The sequence below is a fragment of the Pinus tabuliformis genome, chromosome 1_2 (genome assembly GCF_031772625.1).
Source record: "Pinus tabuliformis cultivar Carrire ecotype Pingquan chromosome 1_2, CPIR1, whole genome shotgun sequence".
NCBI classification, from domain to species: Eukaryota; Viridiplantae; Streptophyta; class Pinopsida; order Pinales; family Pinaceae; genus Pinus; species Pinus tabuliformis.
Window position 1 is genome coordinate 30,351,449 of NC_142298.1, and position 26,498 is coordinate 30,377,946.

At 35.7% G+C, this 26,498-nt stretch overlaps 1 protein-coding gene and 1 pseudogene across 1 annotated transcript; one reads left to right on the top strand and one right to left on the bottom strand.

Moving 5' to 3' along the window:
• Positions 1 to 7,045: 7,045 nt before the first annotated feature.
• LOC149204241 (thaumatin-like protein) lies at positions 7,046 to 7,803 on the top strand (annotated as a pseudogene).
• Positions 7,804 to 22,154: 14,351 nt separating this feature from the next.
• Positions 22,155 to 22,912, bottom strand: LOC149204242 (uncharacterized). The gene is made up of 2 exons (XM_089393249.1): positions 22,817 to 22,912; positions 22,155 to 22,728 (listed from the first exon to the last, which is right to left on the bottom strand). Exons 1-2 carry the CDS (start codon positions 22,907 to 22,909, stop codon positions 22,387 to 22,389), a joined length of 435 nt encoding a protein of 144 aa, XP_089249375.1. The 5' UTR covers positions 22,910 to 22,912; the 3' UTR covers positions 22,155 to 22,386.
• Positions 22,913 to 26,498: the final 3,586 nt, after the last annotated feature.

A 26,498-nucleotide genomic window follows, 5' to 3' on the forward strand; every position in this document is an offset into this window, starting at 1 on the left:
TTCTTGAAATGATTTTATATTTGCGAATCTATCTAAGCGATCAAGTTGCCGCTCAACAACATTGCCATTTTTGGATGATTCAAGAAAGATTACATCTCTAGATACAACAATCTTTTTATTGACTTCATCATAGAGACGGTATGCTTTGGAGGTGTTTGAATACCCCAGGAAGATACACTTATGACTTCTTGCACCAAGTTTGTTTATATGTACCTTTGGTATCAAGGCATAACATGTGGAACCAAAGACCTTGAGATGCTTCACCAAAGGAATGTGCCCATACCACATTTCGTAAGGAGTCTTGTTTCTAATAGAATTAGATGGACATCTATTCTTTACATATACAACACATATAACTGCATCAACCCAAAACATCAATTTTACATTTTTTAAAAACATCATGGAGCACACCATATTTAAGATTATCCTATTCATTCTTTCAACTACACCATTTTGTTAGGGATTATAAAGCACAGTTGTTTGATGTTTGATCCCATGTTGGCGAAGATAGTTTTCATATTCATTTGAAGTGTATTATTTTCCATTATCAGTGCGAATAGAGCAAATATGAGACTGTGCATCATTTTCAATCCATGTATGAAAGTTCTTGAATGTTTGAAAAACATCAGATTTGTTCTTCAATAAATAAACCCAACACATTCTGGTGTAGTCATCAATAAATGTTATCATATATTTATTTCCATTTGCAGAAGGAACAGGCATTAGACCACATAAATCTGAATGAATGAGTTCAATTTTTCTATGTGCTCTTGAATGTGAATCACGAAAAGACTATTTGCTATGCTTTCCTAGAATGCAAGTATCACATTGCTTAAGTTTCCTAGGAATTGTAGGCAAACCAGTAACATCATTTTTCTACAACAAGCAGAGGTTGTTATAGTTCGAGTGTCCAAATCTAGCATGCCATAATAAACTTGATGTAAATGTACCTTCTTCATAATGAGAATTATATGAGAAATTTTGTGCACGAGCAGAAGTACCCTACAGCTTCAGAAACCTTTCTTCTTCTATCCCTGTCATGACAAGTGAGTGGTCTGATGCTTTTCTCACCTCAATATTACCATCAAAGATATGAATGGAGTGTCCTTGCTGGTGGATGTGGACCAAGGACAACAAGTTTCTCCTCAGCTGTGGGAGACATAGAACATGATGCAGAAGAAAGACTGGAAGACCAGGCAATTTAAACCTGATTGTGGCAAGCCCTCATGGCTTGGGTTTTGATTTGTCTACAAAGTATACTGCTCCATCAACATTGTCAGTAAATTCTTCAAAAACATCTCTTCTAAAAGTCATGTGGCAAGTTTCTCCTGAATCAAGCAACCAATCATTTTTCCAAGAAGCAAGTGAAGCATTAAATAAATCTTCATTTACTCCAATATTATAGTGTGCCACAATATAGTGAGTGGATTCAGGTGCTTTACCTTTGTCTTTGTCATTAGTTTTACCTTTGAAATGGCTTCTTTCCTGCTCAATTATGTCCCAAGGTAACTTGCATGTGGATGCATCATGTTATCCATCTCTTTTGCAGTGTATGCAATGCAAACCTGACTTTTCTCCTTGAGAGTGTCTGCCCCCCCGCCTCTGAAATTTCTTCCTCTTCCTCTTTGACCACCTCTTCCTCTTGAAGAATCTTGAGCAAGATTCTTTTCTCTATGAGAAAGGCACACAACCTCTTCAGAAGATTCAGGAGCTGTCTTCTTCCCAAAAGATTTCTCTCTTTCAGCAAATTTTTTCACAAGGGAGTCAAAGGTAATATCTTTGAGGTTTCCATTTGCTTGCAATGACTCAAGATAATTTGAGTAAGTGAGATAAAGTGCCTTGAGAAAATATATAAGAGGAATATCCAGTTCAACATTAGTGACTTTGATAACATGCGTTGTGGATTTTACTTCTGATGCAAGAGCAAGAGGATCATTATTTTGTAATTCAAGGGTGAATAGTTTCATCATGACTTGAACAACTTCAAGTGCAGAGTGTGAGTCATAGAGTTCCTTAAGTTTTTGTAAGGCTTCAAAAGCATTTGAAAATGGTGAAATATGGTGACTCACCTCTTCATTTACTGATGTTGCAATTAATGCATATGCCTTGTTGTTCTTATTTTCCGAAATGGTGAACTCCTTGTCTGAGGTAGGTTGTTCTGGCTCTTTGTCTCCATCTCCAACACATACTCCTTTCCACAACTCATTGAAAATGAGGGTGTGTTTTATCTTCTGCGACCACTCAGGATAGTTCTCCTTTCCAGTGAGAACTACTTCCACAATAGATATGATTGAATGCATTGTAAAATCTGTGTACTATGGAAAAAAATCTCTCTTCTACTAGTAAAACAATTTGCACTTGCTGTGTAAAAGAAAAAAAATTGCGCTGTAGTAAAATATAGTTATGATATGTATATATCAGAGGTATATTTGGTTATATTCAACAACGCATAAACTGAAGTAGATTTACCAGATAGTGATGGGGAGTAATGGGATAATAGTATTAATGTGATATTAATGGGCCAACGTAATGGGAGAGCAGTATCGTGATGGGAGAGTGGTATCGTAATGGTGACAGGTGCAGCATATGGAGGAGGGAAATATATGATATATGGTGGAGTTATATAACAAAGGTGTTATACATATAACTGTACACAATGTAATACCATACACCGCAATATCATTCAGCGTAATAGCAATCACCGCAATCCAGAGTTATGGAGGAGGGTTGAGGTATGTAGGAGGGCTAAGGTATGGAGGACGACCATGGAGTGGTATGGGAGCAATAGACCAACGTTAATGTATATAACCTGGAAGCATTCACCGTGGACCAGTGTTAATGTATATAACCTGGACAGCATTCTTTACAGCTGGCTTCTTGTTGGGGCAGCTGGTTTAGCAGCCTTGGCTGGCTTGGCAGCAGCGGTATTGCTTACAGCTGGAGCCTTTGCTACGGGATTTTATTTCTTTGTAATAGGAGAAACGATACCACGAAGTAGCGTGGGAAGCATTCTATATTATGACAGGAGATTATGAGGACCATTCAACACCGGCGTGGTATATGGACTGGCCAAACTGCAGCAACAGTGTTTTGAGTTGGGAGGAAGAATGCATAAATGGGGAAGACTATAGAAATGAGAGACTGCAAAAAAATGGCAGAAGGGAGTTACAAGGTAGAGAGGGAAGCCAAAAATGGTGCTAGCTCTGATACCATGTTAGGTCAAGAGGTGACTCCTCAAATCAATTCATATTATTCATTCATGTTGTTCATTATTATATAGAAGAGGGAGTGACTATTCAGTTCATCTCCGGGTGACTCTCCATATTTTCTATTATTTATTTACATTAATTACAGTTCAACCAATCCCTATGATTAGGTGTCAACAAAAAAGAATTCTTGGGCAGAGGGTGTGAGGACAACTTGCTACCTTATAAATTGATCTCCCACTACAGCCTTGGATGGTGACATCCCTGAAGAAGTTTGGACTGGTAAGAGGTTGAATTATTCTAATTTGGAAATATTTGGATGTGAAGCATTTGCACATATTCCCGAAGAAAATAGAACTAAGTTGGATGTTAAATCTATGAAATGCACTTTTATGGGATATGTAGATGAAGGATTTGGTTATCGTCTCTTGGATCCAATCAAACATAAAATTATTAGAAGCATTGATGTTATATTTAATGAGTCAAAAATGTTTAAGAGGATTGCAGGTGAGCTCGAGGTCAAGAAAGTTATTCACAGGCTTGTAGAGCAGCATGATAACATCCCACCAATGCAGGAAAAATGACAAGCAATTCAATAATAGTAAGGGAAGCATGTGGAAAATGATGAACACCGAGAAGAAGGAATATTGCAGGAACATTTAGAGGAGATTCAACCTGATAATGCACCACGATAGCTAGCTCATAGATCTTCTTGGCATCATAAGCCTTCAAAAAGGTATCTTCCTTCAAACTATATACTATTTATTGATGAAGGTGAGCCTTATTGTTTTCAAGAGGCTTGTAAAGTTGAGAATATTAAAGAATGGAAGAAAGAAATGGAGTAAGAAATGAACTCTTTGGTAGAAAATAAAACTTGGGAGGTGGTAAAGCTCCCAAAGGGTAGAAAGGCTCTACAAAAAAAATGGGTTTACATGATTAAGCAAGAAGGTGACAAAAAGGAGGAGAGGTATAAAGCAAGGCTGGTGGTGAAAGGATTTTCCCAAAAAGAAGGTATTGACTTCATTCAAATTTTCTCACCTGTTGTCAAAATGTCATCCATTAGAGACATTCTTGGTATTATTGTTGCTTTAGACTTAGAATGTGAAGAGTTAGATGTAAAATTTGCTTCCCTTCATGCTAAATTAGAAAAAGGAATTTATATGGAGCAATCAGAAGGCTTCAAAGAATAAGACAAAGACGACCTAATTTACAGGTTGAAGAAGAGCCTCTATGGGTTGAAACATGAACCTCAACAATTGTACATGAAATTTTATGCATCCATGCTGGGACATAGTTTTCATTGGTTGGAAGCTCACCATTGTGTCTATATCAAGAGGTATAATCAAGGAATGTATATAATATTATTGTTATATGTGGATTATTGGGCATGATAGGAATATGATCAATAGGTTGAATAAGGATTTTTACAAAAATTTGGAATGAAGGATTTAGGTCCAAGACAACAAATATTGGGCATGAGGATCATGCATGACAGGAAAAAAAAAAATTCGTGGTTGTCACAAGAAAAATATATGAAGAAGGTGCTTGACAGGTAGACTATGAAGGATGCCAAGACAGTTAGTACATGCCTTGTAACTCACTTCAAGCTGAGTACTGAGTTATATCCTAGTGATGACAAGGAGAAGGAAGAAATGAGTAAGATTCCTTATGTTTCAATAATTGATAGGTTTATGTATGCCATGGTATAAACATGCCCATACATTGCATATTCAGTGGGAGTAGTGAGCAGGTTCCTTACTAATCCAAGAAAACAACATTGGTAAGCAGTAAAATGGATTTTGAGGTATCTTAAGGGTACTAGTCATTATTGTTTATGTTTTCGTCATAATGACACTGTTGTTGAGGTATTTACAAATGCAGATATGGTTGGAGATATGGACACCAAAAATTCCACTATAGCTTATTTGTATACATTTGCAGGGGCAACATTATCTTGGGTATCAAGGCTACAAAGAATAGTAGCTCTCTCTACAATAGAGGTAAAGTACATAGCTGCAATAGAGGCTTGTGAAGAGATGTTGTCGCTTCATACATTCCTAGAAGAGATAGGAATAAAGAAAGACAAGTATGTACTATATTGTGATAGTCAGAGTGTCATTCACTTGGTGAAAAACCCAGCATTTCACTCAGAAACAAAGTACATTGACCTAAGGTATCATTGGATCCAGCATGTGTTGGAGGAAGGACAATTATCCTTGGAAAATATCCATATAGATAAGAACCCTGTTGATATGCTGACTAAGATTCTACCAAGAAATAAAGATGAGTTATGTAGAGGGATGGTAGGACTCGGTCTGAGTTGATTTATGATTTTTCATTTGGCTTCAAGTGGAAGAATGTTAAAAATGTAGCCATAATGAATACATCGGCGCCGTCTTATGCCAAAAGTTACTTCTGACACCATATTTAGCCATCATCGCCACACGCAACCCAAACCTACCACATCATCCAGTGATTTCTAGATTTTCATTGTTTAGTCATGTATTACACATGAGAGAATTGGAGAATTCTAGAGCTTCCTTCAACAATAAATTTGTATGCTTTCCTCTACTTGAGCAATCCAAGCCAAGGCTTATCCTGTAATGTGAAGTTCTATTTCATTATCCATTGATAATGTATTATGTTCTCCACTGATAATATATTGATATATCTCTAAAATTTTCAAGTGTTCTATTTGTGTTATTCTCCTCTGAGCTCCTCTGAATTCATCACAGTGACCTCTAAAATTGTAAAATAGTAGAATACTGAGACATGAAGATAAATATGAGAATAATGAGACATGAAGATAGGTAGATATTCGTTTAGGAATACTCTAATTTTGTGTTTCAAAATCATTAACAGAAGGTTTATCTTTGGACTGGATTTGTTAGTATTATCAAAGGGTTTATCTTTAGATTAGATTTGTTTTGCATGTAGATGATAAATAAATTTACTCCTTAATCGTATTTTGTGACCAAAGAAATTAGATGAACAAAATCCACATGGTAGTCTTCAAGATGGAAACAAGAATTAAATCGTTTGTTTCACACATGAAGTTGGGACAGAGATCGTAATCACCAATTTAAGGGTGAAGCGAAACATCCTAAAAATAGGCTAATTGAGATGTGTTAATTTTATTTTTGATGTAATTTTAGGAGTATTTTAGAATTTGCTAAAATTTGAAAAATAATAAACTAATTAAAATTTATTAATTTTAATTTTAATTTCAATGTAGATTTTACGAGTATTTTAAAAATTGATTAAACACAAAATTAATTATTTAACCTTGTTTGAACGTATTCAAAAATATGCTTGGAATGTGCCGAGATATATGAAATATAACCTACGACTTACTTTGTACATGACGCTCTGTGCTCTTTGTGTATTCTTCAGGAAATTTCCTTACACTCTCTCGTTCTTGTTTTTCTTCAAAATTTTACTACGCTAGCTTATTTAGTAGCTAATGTTGTGGCCTATAGTATGTCACACTTTTAGTAGATATTTCCACGAATCAGTCTGGATAAGAATTTCGTGGGATAGTCATGATCGCTAGTTTAAGACGACCCGAAACATCTAGAACAATAAAGGGACGTGACCATGATGTCCACGAGTGATTAACGCACCTTCTTATACATCACGATCTAAAATTAATTTCCCACACCGTCGAACTAGGGGAGGTCAACCTTCATAAGAATTCTGTGCGGTATATGCTACCCTAGCCCCACATATAAATAGAGTCTCACCTATCGTATACAACATGAACTAAGCTCAATTGTAATTCCTTCCTTGTATTTCACTATTTTGTAGTTGTGTTTAATTACTTACTGGTGGTCGTTGCAATGGGGGCAATAGTATTAGCAGTTTCGATTTATGTTACAACAATACTAGCGCTAATATTTAACGTTTATCTTCAAGGTAGTGTTACAGTAATCCCTTCAGTGCATTGCATTATTTTTTATGTACATAAATGAGTTAAGATATGATAAAGAAATATTTGTTTTCTTTGGTAAGTGCAGGAGCTACAGGTGCAACTTTTATGATGCAGAACCAGTGTTCATACACGGTATGGGCCGTATGAATTCCGGTAGGTGGTGGTCAAGCACTACGGTAGGGACAATCATGGATTGTTGATGTGCCTACAGGAACAAGCTCAGACAGATTTTGGGATGTACGGGATGCTCCTTTGATTCCTCTGGTAAATGAAGCTACAGCACTAGTGACCGCGGTGACGTGCTCAGTTGTACACTCTCGGGACAGTCTCCTACAACACTGGTTGAATATACTCTAAATGGGGGCAAAAATCAAGATTACTATGACATATTTGTAATTGATAGTTTCAATGTCCCTGTCTCCCTAATTCCATCTGATGGGTAGCTCCTATGCACCCACTTGCAAAATGGACCAGTGCCTAGATTCCTACCGATATCCCACTGATGACACTAAAACCCATGCTTGCACTTCTGGTGTTAATTACAACATTATATTCTTCCCTTGATGAGAAGTTTATCATACTGAATTCTTTGTTCATTACATAAAATCCATCGCTAGTAAACCGAATAATTCTATGTAGTATCATATCTATAATAAGAGTATTACAATCGTGTTGATTGTAGTATCATATTTATAATAATAATACCAGCTCGTGCATGGTTGCAAGAAGTTCTATTTACAGGCAAAGGCCGTTGAAAGTGATACATATTTTTATAATATTCTTACTTTTAGTTGCTAAATGAGTAATGTTATTTTGGATATATTTTAACATGTATATGGATCAATTTGGATATATTTATATGTATATATATGGATCAATCGATCTTAAATGATTTAATAAATAATTATGGATAATTTTATAAAAAAAATTTATTTAAAAATAAGGAAAACTGTTATATAGATTATATGTTCTTCATTTATATCATCTTATATTTTTTAAATTGTTATAACTAGCATTTGTACTAGATGTTGCAAAGGAAACGCAGTAAGGCATAAAGTGCAGAAATCCATTATCCATGTAGTGTGTGCATTATTCAAGAAGGTGGATCTCTCTAAATTTGTTGCAAACATTTATGTTGTTGCATTGATAATTTATTTAGAATCTACTACTACCTCCTCTTCTCAGAATATAATTGTAGATATGGGTCTCATGATCTCTTGCAAACATTCTTGTCTAATGATTGTTATAGCTATGCATCCCATGAATACTACGGAGATTTTAACGCAAACCCCAAAGCATAATGAACAAAATTGATGCAACTATCCTCCTCTGAATTGTGACCTCTAAGCCACATTTCAAGTTTACCAAAGCAAACCCCAAAGCATAATGAACAAAATTGATGCGGCTATGAATTTTTCCAAACTTCAGTCCTCATCTGATTTTGAACTTTGGCAAGAGACCTTTTAATAGTAGGCTAAAAGATTATTTTGAATGTCTTACAAGTCACAAGTGGGATAGGGGACTAGTTCATTATGGTATATGGGATCCAAAGAATTATCAAAATGGATTTACAATGCAGAGAAAAGATTTGTAGGAAGCTTGAAGCTTGAATTCAATGCCGAGGCCACATCATGTAAGAGTACGAAAGATATGTAATTGACAAGTTTAATATAATAGCCGATGAGGGGAGGTTCCCCTAGTTAACTTATGACACCAAATCAAGAGGTGAATTTAGACATTGTACTTATACTTCCTTGAACAACTTGTATGGAGATGAGATTGATGCATGATTAGGTTATTTTTCCTTCTCAACTGTGTATGTGGAATTAGGTTTTCTAGCTTTGAATAATGAGGCAAGGGAAGTTTTCATGAATTGTAGATTGTAGGTTATTTTAGGAATAAAGACATTTCTGATTGAGAAATGACTGTGTTATGTTTGATTGAATTACACACCATTGAGACTTTACTAAAACATTCAATAATATTAACATTTATTAGAATTGTCATGATTTGCCTTATTTTCCAGGTTAGTTTCTTTCTCTATCAGATTAGGGAGAACTTCTTTGTAACCAGTGAAGTGCCTTGAGGCACCACTATCAATGAGCCAAATTCCCATGGAGTCCGAAGGAGTAGAGGTAGATAGAGCAGCTGGTAGATAATATTCATCCTATTTATTTTCAACAATGTTGGATTCATACCTGGAATTTCTAGCGTTCTTGAATGGTTGTCCTCCTTCTTGATTTCCATCACTCCTTTTACCTTTGCTATTGAATTTTCCATTCCTTTGATTGCCATGAGAGGGATTTTGATCATCGTCCCGGTGTGAGTCTTTTCTATCAGGGCACTCCCTTGCATAGTGATCTGCTTTATCAAAAATGTAACATCGTCCTTTTCTACCACCCTTAGATCCAGCGTTTCTTTTTTATTTAGTCCCGAAATTATTTCTTTTCTTAGCATGAGAAGAGAAGGCAGCAGGAGAACCTTTAAGCATGGGCATTTCTTGCTCTTCTACCCTTCTTTCTTCTCGAGTGCATTTAGCCATTAATTCCTCGAAGCTAGGAATTACATTATTGTTTAGAAGAGTAGTCTTGAACATGTACCATTTGGATGGTAATCCTCCAAGAGTCGTGAGTGCCATTTCCCTATCAGTAATAGTCTCCCCAATAGATAGGAGATTGTTCTTGATCTCAGCGATTCCTAAGAAATATGCTTGCATACTCTCATCTTTGCCCTTCTTAATTTCCTTCAGCTTATTTCTAAGAGGCAAAACTTGATTTGCATCATTAACTTTAAATAAACTCACCAGTCTATCATGGATTTCCTTGGAGGTGTTCAAGTCGGAGATGCAGGCCACCAAGCGCTTGTCAATAGAGTCCCGGATGATATTCTTTGTTTTGACTTCACTGATTTTCCATTTGTTCCTAGCAGCAATGAGTGCATTTGATGGAGGCTCAAAAATATTGCCTCTCACATGGTCCAACACTCCTTGATCTTTTAAGGTTAGATCGATAGACATCTTCCATCTGTGATAGTCAGCTTTCTCACGGAGCTTGTCTTTAGCAAGGAAGAGTGTTGAGGACCCCATAGTTCTTTTAAGATAGCCTTGCCAATCTTCTCTTCAGTGATTTCTTTTGCTCTTGCTCGGGCTTTGTCTTCACCTCAGCTCTGATACCATGTTAATTTATGGTATGTTCTATGCTTATAGCAGTTTACTTATATTTCTTATTATTATCCACAAATTAGCAATCACATGTACATAAAGTAAAGTGCAGATAGAACATTAAACGATCGACAAAAAACAAGCCAAGACAAGAGACACAAGATGTGGTGGCTAACCAAGGACAAACCCCAATGTGGGGAAACCCTTTGATCAAATCTTCTTTTATCTTCAATAATTCAGTAGAGAGAAATAGTACATAAATCTGATTTACATCAGCAGCAGCAAACCCTAGATCTGCCAAACTAGGGCAAACAATATCTTGCAAACCGACCGTCGGATCAGCTTGATTCCTTCACCAAAAAATGCGACCTTCAGAGGAGATCCAGATTCACCTACAGCGCAGTTTTGAGAGGCAGACTAATCGTCAACACTAGTCAAACTTTGGTTCTGCAGTTGCAGCCCTAAATTCTGCACCTTCCTTCCACACGTGTGAGAGAAGAGTCTCTTTCTGCACAGGAGAGAAAAGCCTCTTTTCTACGGAGGAGAGAGAGAGAGATGTGATGAGTTGAGTGAGTCCAAATGAAGAAAAGACCTCCTATATTTATACACAACTGTTGATGATTGAATAGATGCGACTATTGAGCTTCTGAGCCTACATGAGTTGTAGGTCGACTTGATAATTATTCCATAATCAAAATAAATTCATATCTCCATAAATACTTATCAGAATCAGATGATCTTTAGATCAATCCTACACCTCTCGATGAGAGGAATCTAATAAAAATATTATCAGCCATGAATAAGATGACCCACATGGAATTTGGCCCTAGTTTCCAATTTTAACAACATTCGACCAACAATTCAAGTGTTGGACATTTCATTTTTCCAGACATTTTGGTTGTAGAGAACAACTCCTCACCTTTCCATGTTCTAGTTTTCAGACCACTACTTCCACCACAAGTGAAGGAACTCATGGCAACTTGTCACCTAGGACTCATGGTGAAGCCAACTTCTTGGGTAATCCATGCTTTATTCAATTATGTTTGATCTAAACTTTTTGAAAGTATTGGAAACCATTGAATAATTTTTTATGTAGTGGGATGGTGGTTTAGAGTGCACTTGTTTTGAATTTATTTCTATTAAAGTGCACACACTAATTTCTTACATGACATTTAATTTTTTTATTGCTATTATCTTTAGATATCTAATCCCAACCATTCCAAATTTATTTGCTATTATCATCGACAAATCAAAAATGAAATTTCATTGTGTGCTAATCAAATTGAAGTTTTATGCAGGAACAATTAGTTGATAGGGACACCCCCACGAGGCTCAAAAACAACATTTTAAATGGAGAGAGATTCAACCATGAAAAGAACATAGTGAACTTAGAAAAATACAAAAAGCACTACTACAAAGGAAAAAGGATAAATACCAGTTACACATACAAAGTTTTAGGTCTTCTCAACTTTTCCTCACTTCTAGCAATTGGGTTTACTAATTTGAGGGAAAATATTTCTTGTAATAGGTACGTTTGATCAAAAATTGAGGTTTTAGGCATTTCATTTTTCTAGACATTTTTGTATAGAAAACTCCTCACCTTTCCGTGTTCTAGTTTTCCGACCACTCCTCACCTTTCCATGTTGTAGTTTTCCAACCACAACGTCCACTGCATGTGAAGGAACTCATGGCAACCTGTCAACTTGGACTCATTATGGTGCAGTCAACTTCTTGATTAATCCATGATTTAATTAAATTATGTTTATGGTATGTTGATTTAGAGTGCACTTGTTTTGAATTTACTTTTGTTAAGGTGTGTACACTAATTTCTTACATGATATCTAATTTTGTTATTTCTATTATCTTTAAATATTTAATTAGTTTGTATTGCGGGCAATGAAATTGAAGTTTTATGTAGGAACATTTAGTTGATTGAGGCACCCCATGAGGCTGGAAAAAAAAAATTCTAAATGGAGAGACTTTCAACCATGACAAGGTTGAGTATCGGAAAGTGTCATGCAAGTTTGTGGAAAACAAAATTCTAAATGGAGAGACTTTCAACCATGACAAGGTTGACTATCGGAAAGTGTCATGCAAGTTTGTGGAAAACAATATTCTAAATGAAAATACTTTCAACCATGACAGGGTTGATTGTCTAAAAGTGTCATGCAGGTTTGTGGAAAACAACATTCTAAATGGAGAGACTTTCAACCATGACATGGTTGACTGCCTAAAAGAATCATGTAGATTTGTGTGATAACATGTATTAGAATGGATATTCTCACAATTATACCTATTGACATTGAATTTTTGGTTTTTATTGTATAAAATATTTTTGAGCCAACACATTAAAACTTATTAATGTTCAACAAATAACCAAAAAAACATAAAACATATCAAGTTAAGATAAGATAAACATATTAATGTTCAAGAAATGCTCACAAAACAGTACAATGTAGTAGTGAGAAAACAACCAGTAAGAAGATGCCAAAAAGCATGCACATCAAGGCAGATACCTAATGACAAAAAGCAAGAAACTATAAACGAACTATCAGAGCTAAGGTAAACTATTAAAAAAAATACATAAACTATCATCACACTGGCAACAATTTGAATAGATTTAACAGGTGGACAGTCTTCGACTCAAGTCATCAATGACGTTCCTTCCTGTTAATGATGTTCCTTTCGCCAATTCCCTAGAATCATCCAATTTGTTAAGAATACAATGTTATTTAATTTTTGTGCTTTGAATCAAATGACATGGAAAATACACATGAATGTTCTAGAGAATGGCTTTGACACTTCCTTTCAAGAAAGAGGAAAAGAGCTCACAAGCATGTAAATGCATTACGACACATCACAAGTTCAGATCGCCAGTTAATGTAGTTCATGGGAAGCAAAAATAAGAACCCCGGGCACCAGAAATACATAGATTAATACAAAGGGCATGCAAATCCCATCATATCATGTGAAATACTAATGATATTGATGAATATAAGAAGTTACAAATAGTACAACGTACTACTTATCTACAAATAATAAAAATAAGAATCCCAGGCACGAGAAATACATAGCTTAATACAAAGGGCATGCAAATCCCATCTCACACATGTCCATGTCATGTGAAATACTAATGATAATGATGAATATAATAAGTTACAAATAGTACAACGTACTATTTATCTACTACAGAGATGAATGCCCTAATCCATATGATAGTTATATGTTGCCCTAATCCCTGGTGTATCATCTTTGACATACAAATATCACATGCAAATTAGGCTAAAGGCTTATCTGAACAGATAATAAACAAAAATTGCATAATATTTCACAGTATTTCACTGGGATAATAAACAAACATTTCATATCCATGTGGAATTAATTAATCAAAAGATTTATATACACTTTCAAATAATAGGGAACATTTTGAATACACAAATATGGGATTATACAATGATGAATCTAATGTGGAAAGTTATATGTTCATTTCTGAAAGAGAAAGTGAACACGCACAAGAAACAAAGATGGAATGTTGCTTATAATTCCCAACTATTGGAAAAGAGTTACTGCTCTTCTCATATTAATCTACCTGCAATCTAGGTTGTTTATGTGAAGAATACAATATGACTCATAGAGGAAAATGAATATGTAACTATCTACATAATACTGAAAACACATCTATTCATCTGCACAACACCCTGTACAGACATTTTTAATCTTCTGGTGACCTAATTTACAGACCCCATCAATGAAGTACAATAATACTATTCATGCTTTCTAGACGAGGAATCAATCTCATCTAAACAAAAGGCAGAATGCATAATACTAGCATATTTTTCCAGATGAAGATCGATCTCATCTAAACAAATAGACAGGAAAGAATGACACTTGTCTTGGTGTGATAGTATGAACAAATATATGTGTGTTTCAAAAGAAAGGTCTCATACATTCAATGATTTGTCCTGCTTGGGGCAATAAGGAGGTGAAGGAGCTGAAGGTTAAACACCTGGAGGAGGTATTGGTACTCCAAATACTGGTGGTTGTGTTCGGGTACCTTGATGACCCCTCGCTCTGCCAAGAAAGTAACAGCACACACAAATGGCAATAACAAGAATGACAAATGGGATGGAGATCACCAAAGTGAAAGCCACAAAGAAGATGCAGCTGAGAAAAACTTGAATATATAATTGTATCTCATTTACTAGTGTTCTCCCTTCCCTACACAATCCAACAAGATTAAATAGACCTTACTGCAAAAAACTGCTAGCATATTTATCCCAATCAATGAACATAAAACATGATCCTCTCCAATCAACAAATAATCTTGTGAAAAGATTATTCCCATGAACAAACATATTCCCTAGAAAGGCAAGAAACTATTCAAACGAAAACCCAATAATCTTGCACATATACAATTTCTTCCTTCCATAAGAGTCTATACTTTTCCTTTTTTTCACTTCATATTTTTAAACATGATCTATTCCATTCAGTGAATAAAAAAATTCCTGCAAGAACCTTACATCATACAATTCCTTTATTCATGTTTTTATGAGGCAAAGGAGGTCCAGATTAAGATATAAGGCCATTTTACAGCTATTTCTTGTCACAACTCTACTGAAGGGCAGTCGTGAGCATTTCAAATCTGTCTAGAGTGCCTAACCAGATATTGACTCCCCACTTCCTGTGGTGACAGAGATTACCAGAATGCCTGAAGATTTATCCAAATAAGGGTTAACTAAGATTCATGAATTCTCCATTCTAGAATCCATAGTTATTCAACAACAGCTCATTAGATTCACTTAAGAAATGGCTGTGAAAAGCTAGATGTATGAATATAATAAGGTAAGGGGAATGCTATTTTCATGTAATTATGGCAGCTTGTAGTCTTTGAATGGATGAAAACTGAATCCCCTTCAGCATTATAACTATCAAATCCCCCTTCCTCTCCCCCCCTCCTAAAAAAAACGAGTGTAAGAGTTGGACTTGGACTTCGTGGAAAATCAGAAGTTTAGAAAATATTTGGCAACAGGTCAAGAGAGGCTTGCCTAGAGCGTAAGAGTTGGACTTGGACTTAGCAGAAACTCAGACAAAGTTGAGCAAAAACTCGGCAACAAAGGTCAACAGAGGCTTGCCTAGTTGGTAAAAGTAAGGTGCCGTTATGGCCCACCAGGTTTCAAGTGTCCATGGCAACGCCTTTCCTCCTTGGGTACCTTGTATTTGTGTTTGAGGTTGGATTCAAGTGCAAATATTGGGAAACTTTGGTGGAATACGTAACCCCTCACGAGTCACTGGCAGCTTCTTAGATAAAAAATTCCCAATTCGAATGTTACAAGCTAGCTACAATAATTGCAATACTTACAGATTCGGGAGGGAGAACTTGTTGCACTGGGATAGATGGAAACTGCTCACACATAATAATCAAAACTAAGAAACATCTGCAAAAGAAATTACTCGAAGGGAGAGCTTTTATTTTGGAATTTGTATTTAACGTGATGAGTGTGTCCATTGCCCTGTGAGTTGAATAACCAACAAGTTAATTGTGGTCAAGGTCTGACCTGAATTCTTTTGTCGGTCCGTCTTGGTGTTGGTTAGTATGACTGGCGAAAACTTGAAACTTTGTCCCCAAGGGTTGGATACATTTGAAAAGAACTCAGATCATTAGAATTTTGAAAAAAAAGAACAGATCAATGCCACACTTTACTTTTCCTGGAAAAAACTCACCAGAAAAACCACAACACAACATGAGCAGATTAACTCAAGAGTACTCAAACGACCTGGGCGTTTTTTCCCCCAATTTACCGTGAGTAATTCAAACAGGGCTTTTAAAGAATAAATAAATACTATGATATATTTAATGAACAATAAATAAAATACTATGATATATTTAGTGAACACCCTCTCCGACAACGAACCCTGCAAAAGAAAATCCAGCAACAATCTTATATCCATGCAATTCCCTCCTCAAGGGAGCATACTTTTGTCCTTCGCTTTAATTGTTAGATTTCATTTAATAAACACAACCCTCCCTGATCAGAAAATCAACATTTCAAAAAAACCCAGCAACAATACTAAATTCAGATAATTCCTTTCCCTAACAAACCAAAATGTCTTCTTCTGTTGATGAACAAGGAACAATCATCCTCAGAAAACCCATAACTGCCCCCAACAAGAGAATTATTTTTAGAAATACAAACTATTCACTGATCTCATCCAATCAATATAACGCTCCGATCGCATCCTTTTCCAAGACATAAAACCTTGATTTCTTTTAATCAAGAAGCACATAAATTATGCACATCAATAAAAAACATGGCACTATTGAACAACAAATTCCTAAATGAAAACAATATTCTAAATGAAAATACTTTCAACCATGAAAGGGTTGATTGTCTAAAAGTGTCATGCAGGTTTGTGGAAAACAACATTCTAAATGGAGAGACTTTCAATCATGACATGGTTGTCTGTCTAAAAGCATCATGCAGATTTGTGTGATAACATGTATTAGAATGGATATTCTCACAATTATACCTATTGACATTGAATTTGTGGTTTTTACTATATAAAATATTTTTGAGCCAACACACTAAAACTTATTAATGTTCAACAAATAACCACAAAAACACAAAACATATCAAGTTAAGATAAGATAAACATATTAATGCTCAAGAAATGCTCACAAAACAGTACAATGTAGTAGTGAGAAAACAACCAGTAAGAATATGCCAAGAAGCATGCATATCAAGGCAGATACCTATTGACAAAAAGCTAGAAACTATAAACGAACTATCAGAGCTAAGGTAAACTATTAAGATAAATACATGAACTATCATCACACTGACAACAGTTTGAATAGATTTAACAGGTGGACAGTCTGTGAGGTTGATTGTCTAAAAGTGTCATGCAGATTTGTGGAAAGCAACATTGTAAATGGAGAGACTTTCAACCATGACATGGTTGACTCTCTAAAAGCATCATGCAGATTTGTGTGATAACATGTATTAGAATGGATATTCTCACAATTATACCTATTGACATTGAATATGTGGTTTTTACTGTATAAAATATTTTTGAGCCAACACATTAAACTTATTAATGTTCAACAAATAACCACAAAAACATAAAACATACTAAGTTAAGATAAGATAAACATATTAATGTTCAAGAAATGTTGGAGAAACAGTACAATGCAGTAGTGAGAAAACAACCAGTAAGAAGATGGAAAAAAGCATGCATATCAAGGCAGATACCTAATGACAAAAGGCAAGAAACTATAAATGAACTATTAGAGCTAAGGTAAGCTATTAAAAAAAATACATAAACTATCATCACACTGATAACCGTTTGAATAGATTTAACAGGTGGACAGTCTTTCAGACTCAAGTAATCAATGACGTTCCTTCCTGTTAATGATGTTCCTTTCCCCAACTCCCTAGAATCATCCAATTTGTTAAGAATACAGTGTTATTTAATTTTCGTGCTTTGAATCAAATGACATGCAAAATACACATGAATGTTTTAGAGAATGGCTTTGACACTTCCTATCAAGAAAGAGGAAAAGAGCTCACAAGCATGTAAATGCATTATGACACATCACAAGTTCAGATCGCTAGTTAATGTAGTTCAGGGGAAGCAAAAATAAGAATCCAAGGCACCAGAAATACATAGTTTAATACAAAGGGCATGCAAATCCCATCATATCATGTGAAATACTAATGATAATGATGAATATAAGAAGTTACAAATAGTACAATGTACTACTTATCTACAAATAACAAAAATAAGAATCCCAGGCACGAGAAATACATAGCTTAATACAAAGGGCATGCAAATCCCATCTTACACATGTCCATGTCATGTGAAATACTAATGATAGTGATGAATATAATAAGTTACAAATAGTACAACTTACTATTTATCTACTACAGAGATGAATGCCCTAATCCATATGATAGTTATATGTTTCCCTAATCCCTGGTGTATCATCTTTAACATACAATTATCACATGCAAATTAGGCTAAAGGTTTATCTGAACAGATAATAAACAAAATTTGCATAATATTTCACAGTATTTCACAGGGATAATAAACAAATATTTCATATCCATGTGGAATTAATTAAGCAAAAGATTTATATACACTTTCAAATAATAGGGAACATTTTGAATACAAAAATATGGGATTATACAATGATGAATCTAATGTGGAAAGTTATATGTTCATTTCTGAAAGAGAAAGTGAACACACACAAGAAACAAAGATGGAATGTTGCTTATAATTCCCAACTATTAGAAAAGAGTTACTGCTCTTCTCGTATTAATGTACCTACAATCCAGGTTGTTTATGTGAAGAATACAATATGACTTATAGAGGCAAATGAATATGTAACTATCTACATAATACTGAAAACACATCTATTCATCTGCACAACACCCTGTACAGACATGTTTAATCTTCTGGTGACCTAATTTACAGACCCCATCAATGAAATACAATAATACTATTCATGCTTTCTAGACGAGGAATCAATCTCATCTAAACAAAAGGCAGAATGCAAAATACTAGCATATTTTTCTAGATGAAGATCAATCTCATCTAAACAAATAGACAGGAAAGAATGGCACTTGTCTTGGTGTGATAGTATGAACAAATATATGTTTGTTTCAAAAGAAAGGTCTCATACATTCATTGATTTGTCCTGCTTGGGGCAATGAGGAGGTGAAGGACCTGAAGGTGAAACGCCTGGAGGAGGTATTGGTACTCCAAATACTTGTGGCTGTGTTCGGATATCTTGACGACCCCTCGCTCTGCCAAGAAAGTAATAGCACACACAAATGGCAATAACAAGAATGACAAATGGGATGGAGATCACCAAAGCGAAAGCCACAAAGAAGATGCAGCTGAGAAAAACTTGAATATATAAGTGTATCTCGTTTACGAGTGTTCTCCCTTCCCTACACAATCCAACATGATTAATAAGACCTTACTGCAAAAAACTGCTAGCATATTTATCCCAATCAATGAACATAAAACATGATCCTCTCCAATCAGCCAATAATCTTGTGAAAAGATTATTCCCATGAACAACCATATTCCCTAGAAAGGCAGGAAACTATTCAAACGAAAACCCAATAATCTTGCACACATAAAATTTCTTCCTTCCATAAGACTTTACATTTTTCCTTTTTTTCGCTTCATATTTTTAAACACCATCTATTCCATTCAGTGAATAAAAAAATTCCCGCAAGAACCTTACATCATACAATTCCTTTATTCATGTTTTTATGAGGCAAAGGTGGTCCAGATTAAGATACAAGGCCATTTTACAGCTATTTCTTGTCACAACTCTACTGAAGGGCAGTCGTGAGCATTTCAAATCTATCTAGAGTGCTTAACCAGATATCAACTCCGCACTTCCTGTGGTGACAGAGATTACCAGAATGCCTGAAGATTTACCCAAATAAGGGGTAACTAAGATTCATGAATTCTCCATTCTAGAATCCATAGTTATTCAACAACAGCTCATTAGATTCACTTAAGAAATGGCTGTGAAAAGCTAGATGTATGAATATAATAAGGTAAGTGGAATGCTATTTTCATGTAATTATGGCAGCTTGTAGTCTTTGAATGGATGACAACTGAATCCCCTTCAGCAGTATAACTATCAGATCCCCCTTCCTCTCCCCCTCCCCCCTAAAAAAAAGAGTGTAAGAGTTGGACTTGGACTTCGTGGAAACTCAAAAGTTTAGCAAATATTTGGCAACATGTCAACAGAGGCTTGACTAGAGAGTAAGAGTTGGAGTTGGACTTGGCGAAAGCTCAGAAAAAGTGGAGCAAAAACTCGGCAACAAAGGTCAACAGAGGCTTGCCTGGTTGGTAAAAGTAAGGTGCCGTTATGCCCCACCAGGTTTCAAGTGTCTATGGCAACGTCTTTCCTCCTTGGGTACCTTGTATTTGTGTTTGAGGTTGGATTCAGGTGCAAATCTAGGGCAACTTTGGTGGAATACGTAACCCCTCACGAGTCACTGGCAGCTTCTTAGATTAAAAAATCCCAATTCGAATGTTACAAGCTAGCTACAACAATTGCAATACTCCTAGATTCAGATGGGAGAACTTGTTGCACTGGGATAGAAGGAAACTGCTCACACATAACAATCAAAACGAAGAAACCTCTGCAAAAGAAATGAGTCGAAGGGAGAGCTTTTATTTTGGCATTTGTATTTAACGCGATGAGTGTGTCCATTGCCCTATGAGTTGAATAACCAGCAAGTTAATTGTGGTCGATGTCTGACCTGAAATTTTTTGTTGGTCCGTCTTGGTGTTGGTTAGTATGACTGGCTAAAACTTGAAACTTTGACCCCAGGGGTTGGATACATTTGAAAAGAACTCAGATCATTAGAATTTTCAAAAAAAAGAACAGATCAATGCCACACTATACTTTGCCTGGAAGAAACTCAACAGAAAAACCATAGCACAACATGAGCAGATTAACTCAAGAGTACTCAAACGACCTGGGCGTTTTTTTCCCCAATTTACCCTGAGCAATTCAAATAGGGCTTTTAAAGAATAAATAAATATTATGATATATTTAAGGAACAATAAATAAAATACTATGATATATTTAGTGAACACCCTCTCTGACAACGAACCCTGCAAAAGAAAATCCAGCAACAATCTTATATCCATGCAATTCCCTCCTCAAGGGAGCATACTTTTGTCCTTCACTTTTATTTAATAAACGCAACCCTCCCTGATCAGGAAATCAGCATTTCAAAAAAACCCAGCAACAATACTAAATTCACATAATTCCTTTCCATAACAAACCAAAATGTCTTCTTCTGTTGATGAACAAGGAACAATCATCCTCAAAAAACCCATAACTGCCCCCAACAAGAGAATTACTGTTAGAAATACTAACTATTCACTGATCTCATCCAATCACTATACCGCTCTGATCGCATCCTTTTCCAAGCCATAAAACCTTGATTTCTTTTAATCAAGAAGCACATAAATTATGCACATCAATAAAAACATGGCACTATTGAGCAACAAATTCCTACTGGTCCTTAAAATTTCATTCATACAGACTGAAAAATACACAGCTGACATGAATTCCTTTCCCTAACAAACCAAAATGTCTTCTTATGTTGATGAACAAGGAACAATCATCCTCAAAAAACCCATAACTGCCCCCAACAAGAGAATTACTGTTAGAAATACAAACTATTCACTGATCTCATCCAATCAATATACCGCTCTGATCGCATCCTTTTCCAAGCCATAAAACCTTGATTTCTTTTAATCAAGAAGCACATAAATTATGCACATCAATAAAAACATGGCACTATTGAACAACAAATTCCTACTGTTCCTTAAAATTTCATTCATACAGACTGAAAAATACACAGCTAACATGAATTCCTTTCCCTAACAAACCAAAATGTCTTCTTCTGTTGATGAACAAAGAACAATCATCCTCAGAAAACCCATAACTGCCCCCAACAAGAGAATTACTGTTAGAAATACAAACTATTCACTGATCTCATCCAATCAATATACCGCTCTGATCGCATCCTCTTCCAAACCATAAAACCTTGATTTATTTTAATCAAGAAACACATAAATTATGCACATCAATAAAAACATGGCACTATTGAACAACAAATTCCTACTATTCCTTAAAATTTCGTTCATACAGACCGAAAAATACACAGCTGACATGAAAAACATCAAAACCCTCACATTCCATTCCCCTGATCCGAAGCAACAGTTGCATTGAATCTCTCTCTCACACATATGTTATATATTCAGAAAAACACCGATATTTCATTTGAAAAAAGACGAAGCCTTTCAACTTACCTCTATAGCCCAGTCATTGTTTCAGATGTCACAAAGATTATCTGTTTCAAACGGGCTTTAAGTATTATTTATGCTGAAACAGAGCCCTCTGCTATAGAAGATAGCCGATGAAATGGGGAAGGAAAGTCGTTGGGGATCCAAAGCAAGCAGCTTTACAAGTACAATTGGGAATTAGGGCAACATGTTTTGGGTACAACAAAGGATGGATTATGTATTGATTAGTAGGTGATGGATTAATGTAAGGCCCTGGAAGATTTCAATTTCTTCCCCCGCACTTCTAAAACCCTAAGGTTCTTCATAGGTATCCAAGAAGGCAGAGAAAACCAGGGGCATTTATTCCAGCGAAGCCATATAAGGTTTGGTAATCGCACCCTCCTCAAAAATCGCTCCACCAGATCACCTTTACTATCAAGAAGTTGCAACTTCTTCGTAGCTGTATTGTGGCAAAGCTTCTTCACGCAGTGCTGAAGCAGCTGGTGACTCCAACTTTTGTAGCATGATATTTGAGAGCTCTTGTCATCGCTATCTGGGTTATGAACACCAGCCGCCCTAATTCCACGCACTTCCGTGGTTGCCTGTTTATTGGTGAAATACAAGGATAAGAAAATTTACAGACATTTATATCAAACAATTTATAAAGATTTGATTGATGTGGGCACTTACGTATGAGAAATGCTCCAACAGATCATTAATGTTCTCTGTCCAACGCCAAATACGACGGGCCAATCCTGAAGCCTCCACAATTTCTCTTCCCATATCTCTAAGCTAGCCAAGGTTTTCTTAACATCCGGCCCTCTGTGATTGATAAATACATCACAATAGAAGTTGCGATTGCTGTGGGAATTACATGAGGTGGAGGTTGTCGTTGCAACCACGGAGGACGAGGCGTCAATCCCTGAAACTGCAGGACAAATATTGTGAGAACGAGGAGGCGAACTTTCAATTTCTATCCCGATTTCAGTTTCAGAAGGGTTTTGGGGGCATGAGGATACAGGGGATACCATTGCCAATGCCGATTCGACTATACAAACAAAAATTGGAGCCCGTAAACTGAAACAGTGATAAACTCAACGAAACCGTAAACAGAAACAATAATAAACTCCACGAATTCTCTGGGAAGCTTGGCGCACAGATTTCAAGTGGAAAGTGAAACGTTTTTTAAGGTTTTTTAATGTTTTAAAACTTTTTTTATTAAATCAGACGGCTGATTTTTGTTCAATCGTCTAACAAAAGATCTAACGGCTACGATTAAGACAAAAAGGCATTTGGGGGAGTTCATTTAAGAGGGAAACACCTCATGGAGTAATTATTATACTTTTAATAGTAATAATTTATTGTGAATCTTATTTTCAATTAATTATCATTAATATATTCAATAGTGGAGATATATGAGTAGTTTTTGTGCTTATCAAGACTAACTCTATGTAGCTTTGCAATACATGGTTAATAGACTAAGACTAACTCTATCATAGTTGAAGGCATCGTTAGTTCTTTAAATACATGGTTCCTTATGTTTGTAACATTTATGTTCCATGGTGGCATCTATCTCTGGCAGTGAATCTTTCAATCTGTCAAAACTGTTAGGATCATATTCACTATTATAAGCTTTTGACCCAAACTATCTTTTAGCTTTTGCAATCCCTTTTGGATTTTTTTGAAATTCATCATACTCTATCTAAAGGTCCACTCGTTAATTTAGTTGGGAAACCCCATTCCTTAGTCGAAAGTTCCTCGTTCTTTTACCTCACCACCAACTTCTCTTATTTGATGCAAGCCTAAAAACATGAATTTCTTAGGAGGGACTCAACACCTAAGTAACAAGAAATTATTTTCTACAGGAAAGGCAACATATTACAAGCATCAATTTTCCACTAAAACGTATTAGCACATGATAAGAGTTAAAATAGATGCTAGGTGATTCCATGAAGATGTTGAACAATTTTGGTGCAAAGGGAGCATGCAAGGAATAATGTGTGTGCACTTTTAAAGTGGTGGATACTTATTATTTTAATGTGTGCCTAGTTTTAAAATGATGCTCACATATCATTTTAATTTGTGCCCACTTTTGTTCTTTGTTGATTAAGGTTTCTATTGCTTTATCATATCATCATACGAAATCATAGATCATTTTTTAACCTAAGTCTTGTCCTTGTATCTCATAAGGGAAACGAAAATTGCTCACAATTGTCTTCCTTATACCAATGAAAACCATTCTAGAGAAAACTCACTTACAGTACAATTTTCTAACATGTCGTAGTCTAGATATACAGAAATTCAGGTGCCAATTACTGCCAACTACATAACTACTTAAATAATATATGATACTGGAAATAAAAAACATAAATCAAGAGGCTAGAATAAGCAAAAATTATCTGATGAAATGACTGAGGCCAGATCCTCGGTGCTTATTCTTACCCCTTGAGGTTGCACTACAGATGGCCCTCGATGTGGGCCAAGGGGAGTGAGGAACCCGAAGCATTTGGAGAGTTGGTGGCATTGGACTCATTGAAATTCATTAAGACAAGAGATAATGTTATTATGGTCCTCATTACTCTCCTTAAGGGCACCACCTAGGAGCATCCTCATCTGCCAATTTAGGGTAATGGAATTGTGACATTGTCTCTATTATCCATTAGTGTCACTGGGGTTGAGAACCCAATCCACTATTTTTTATTGGTTTTCATAATCATAATAGGCTTGGCAGTCATTTGTAGTCAAGGCTTGTAACTATCAAATTTCCTCTTGGTTTATTTAAGGGTGGAGGAATGGAATATTGTCGCAACGTTATATGGTTACGATGAATGTGAGGTCGACCCTGAGGGCCTTGGCCTCTAGAACCAGGGCGAGGTCAAATTTTTTAGTGGAGCATGGTATTGAGGGATATCAAATTACTAGTTAATAATACACCCCAGTGGAAGGGAGAACTAGTGAAACAAGCTGATAATGTCTAGGAGAATAATATAATTTTTTTAACACTCACCAACCAGAAAGGTCTAGAAATTAGATTAGCATATTGAGATAGATGATAAACAAATAAAGAGAATCGTGAGGAAGGGTCAAAAAACCATAAAATATCAGGTACACCAAAGAAATTCCACAACACGAAGACACCCTGTAGACCATAATAGATTCCACCATGCAAATGACTGACACTTTCTTACCCACTAGGCCTGGGATGTTCTGGGAGAAGCTCAAATCCTTTCAAACCACTATCAATTTTCATTTTCTCCCTCACTCCCTCCACTTATGATGTCACAGAAGCTAGTTCTGTTGTCATTATCATCTTTGTCCATGATTTAAGGATCAACACCAGGTACATGTACTTAATGTATGTCTTTAGGGAGTTGAAACCCCCAATAAAAACAGTCCCCACAAAGCCAACATTGTGGATGAGATATCCCACCTATAACGGGAGTTGTCATAATATTTCCCTTTCATGTTATTTATCTATTGCTTACAAATTCCTCTTTAGTTAATGGAGATTAATTCATGGATCTATTTTTATGTCCTTTCTCGCTTTGAAGAATTGCATACTTCTATAGGTTTTTTATTCTCAAACCCCCAAATGCTCTCCTACTCTTTCTTGCAAAGAGTTCGAGTTTTACTTTGCTGAGGGTACATGGAGATAATTATATGAGAGGCGACGAGGCTTCATTTGATAGTAATGTACAAAGAATAGAAAGAATATTCAATGAATCAAATAGTTCTTAGCGTGCATCAATCTCATGTTGTTTTGATTAGAGCACCACATAACAGCGATGATGGCAATGGCCATTTCATGGACAGTCTTTAGTTGCCCCTTCTCTCCCATTATTAGATAACATCTCCTAAATTTACACATACAAAGGGTATAATAACAATGGATAGTACAATAAAAACATTAGGGATTTAATAATATTAAATTAGAGAGATCATATGGTTATTTGGTGATTGACATTTTTTGGTTAAGCATGCTTCTAAATCAAGCGCACTATGGAAGTTTAGGAGTCCCTTGAACAATTTCTCTAATGACAATGCATTTTAGCATAATAGGCTTGGGATGTTACAATCATCGATGTTTCCTTGTTTGATAAATCTTAGGAAATATGAAAAACATTGTCACAATATGCCAAACATTGTCACATTGTTCAATATATATATCGAACGTCTCAACGTGAAAAACATTGTCACGTAGTGAAAAAAATTGTCAAATTATTACATTACACTGTAATACATCTCAGCCACATTTACTAATGTGTTTGTGCTAGGGTTCATATCATTTGCGTCTATATTATGAGGGTTTTTAATATTTGGCTATAATATTAGGGTTCATAATATTAATTCTATTAATCTCTTGTGTTTATTC

Bases quoted from the DNA above. Each gene is read 5' to 3' on its own strand.
- LOC149204242 (XM_089393249.1), bottom strand. From the start codon at position 22,909: ATGGGAAGAGAAATTGTGGAGGCTTCAGGATTGGCCCGTCGTATTTGG. The intron at 22,729-22,816 runs GTAAGTGCCCAC...ACCAATAAACAG, and splicing joins TGTTGGAGCATTTCTCATAC to GCAACCACGGAAGTGCGTGG.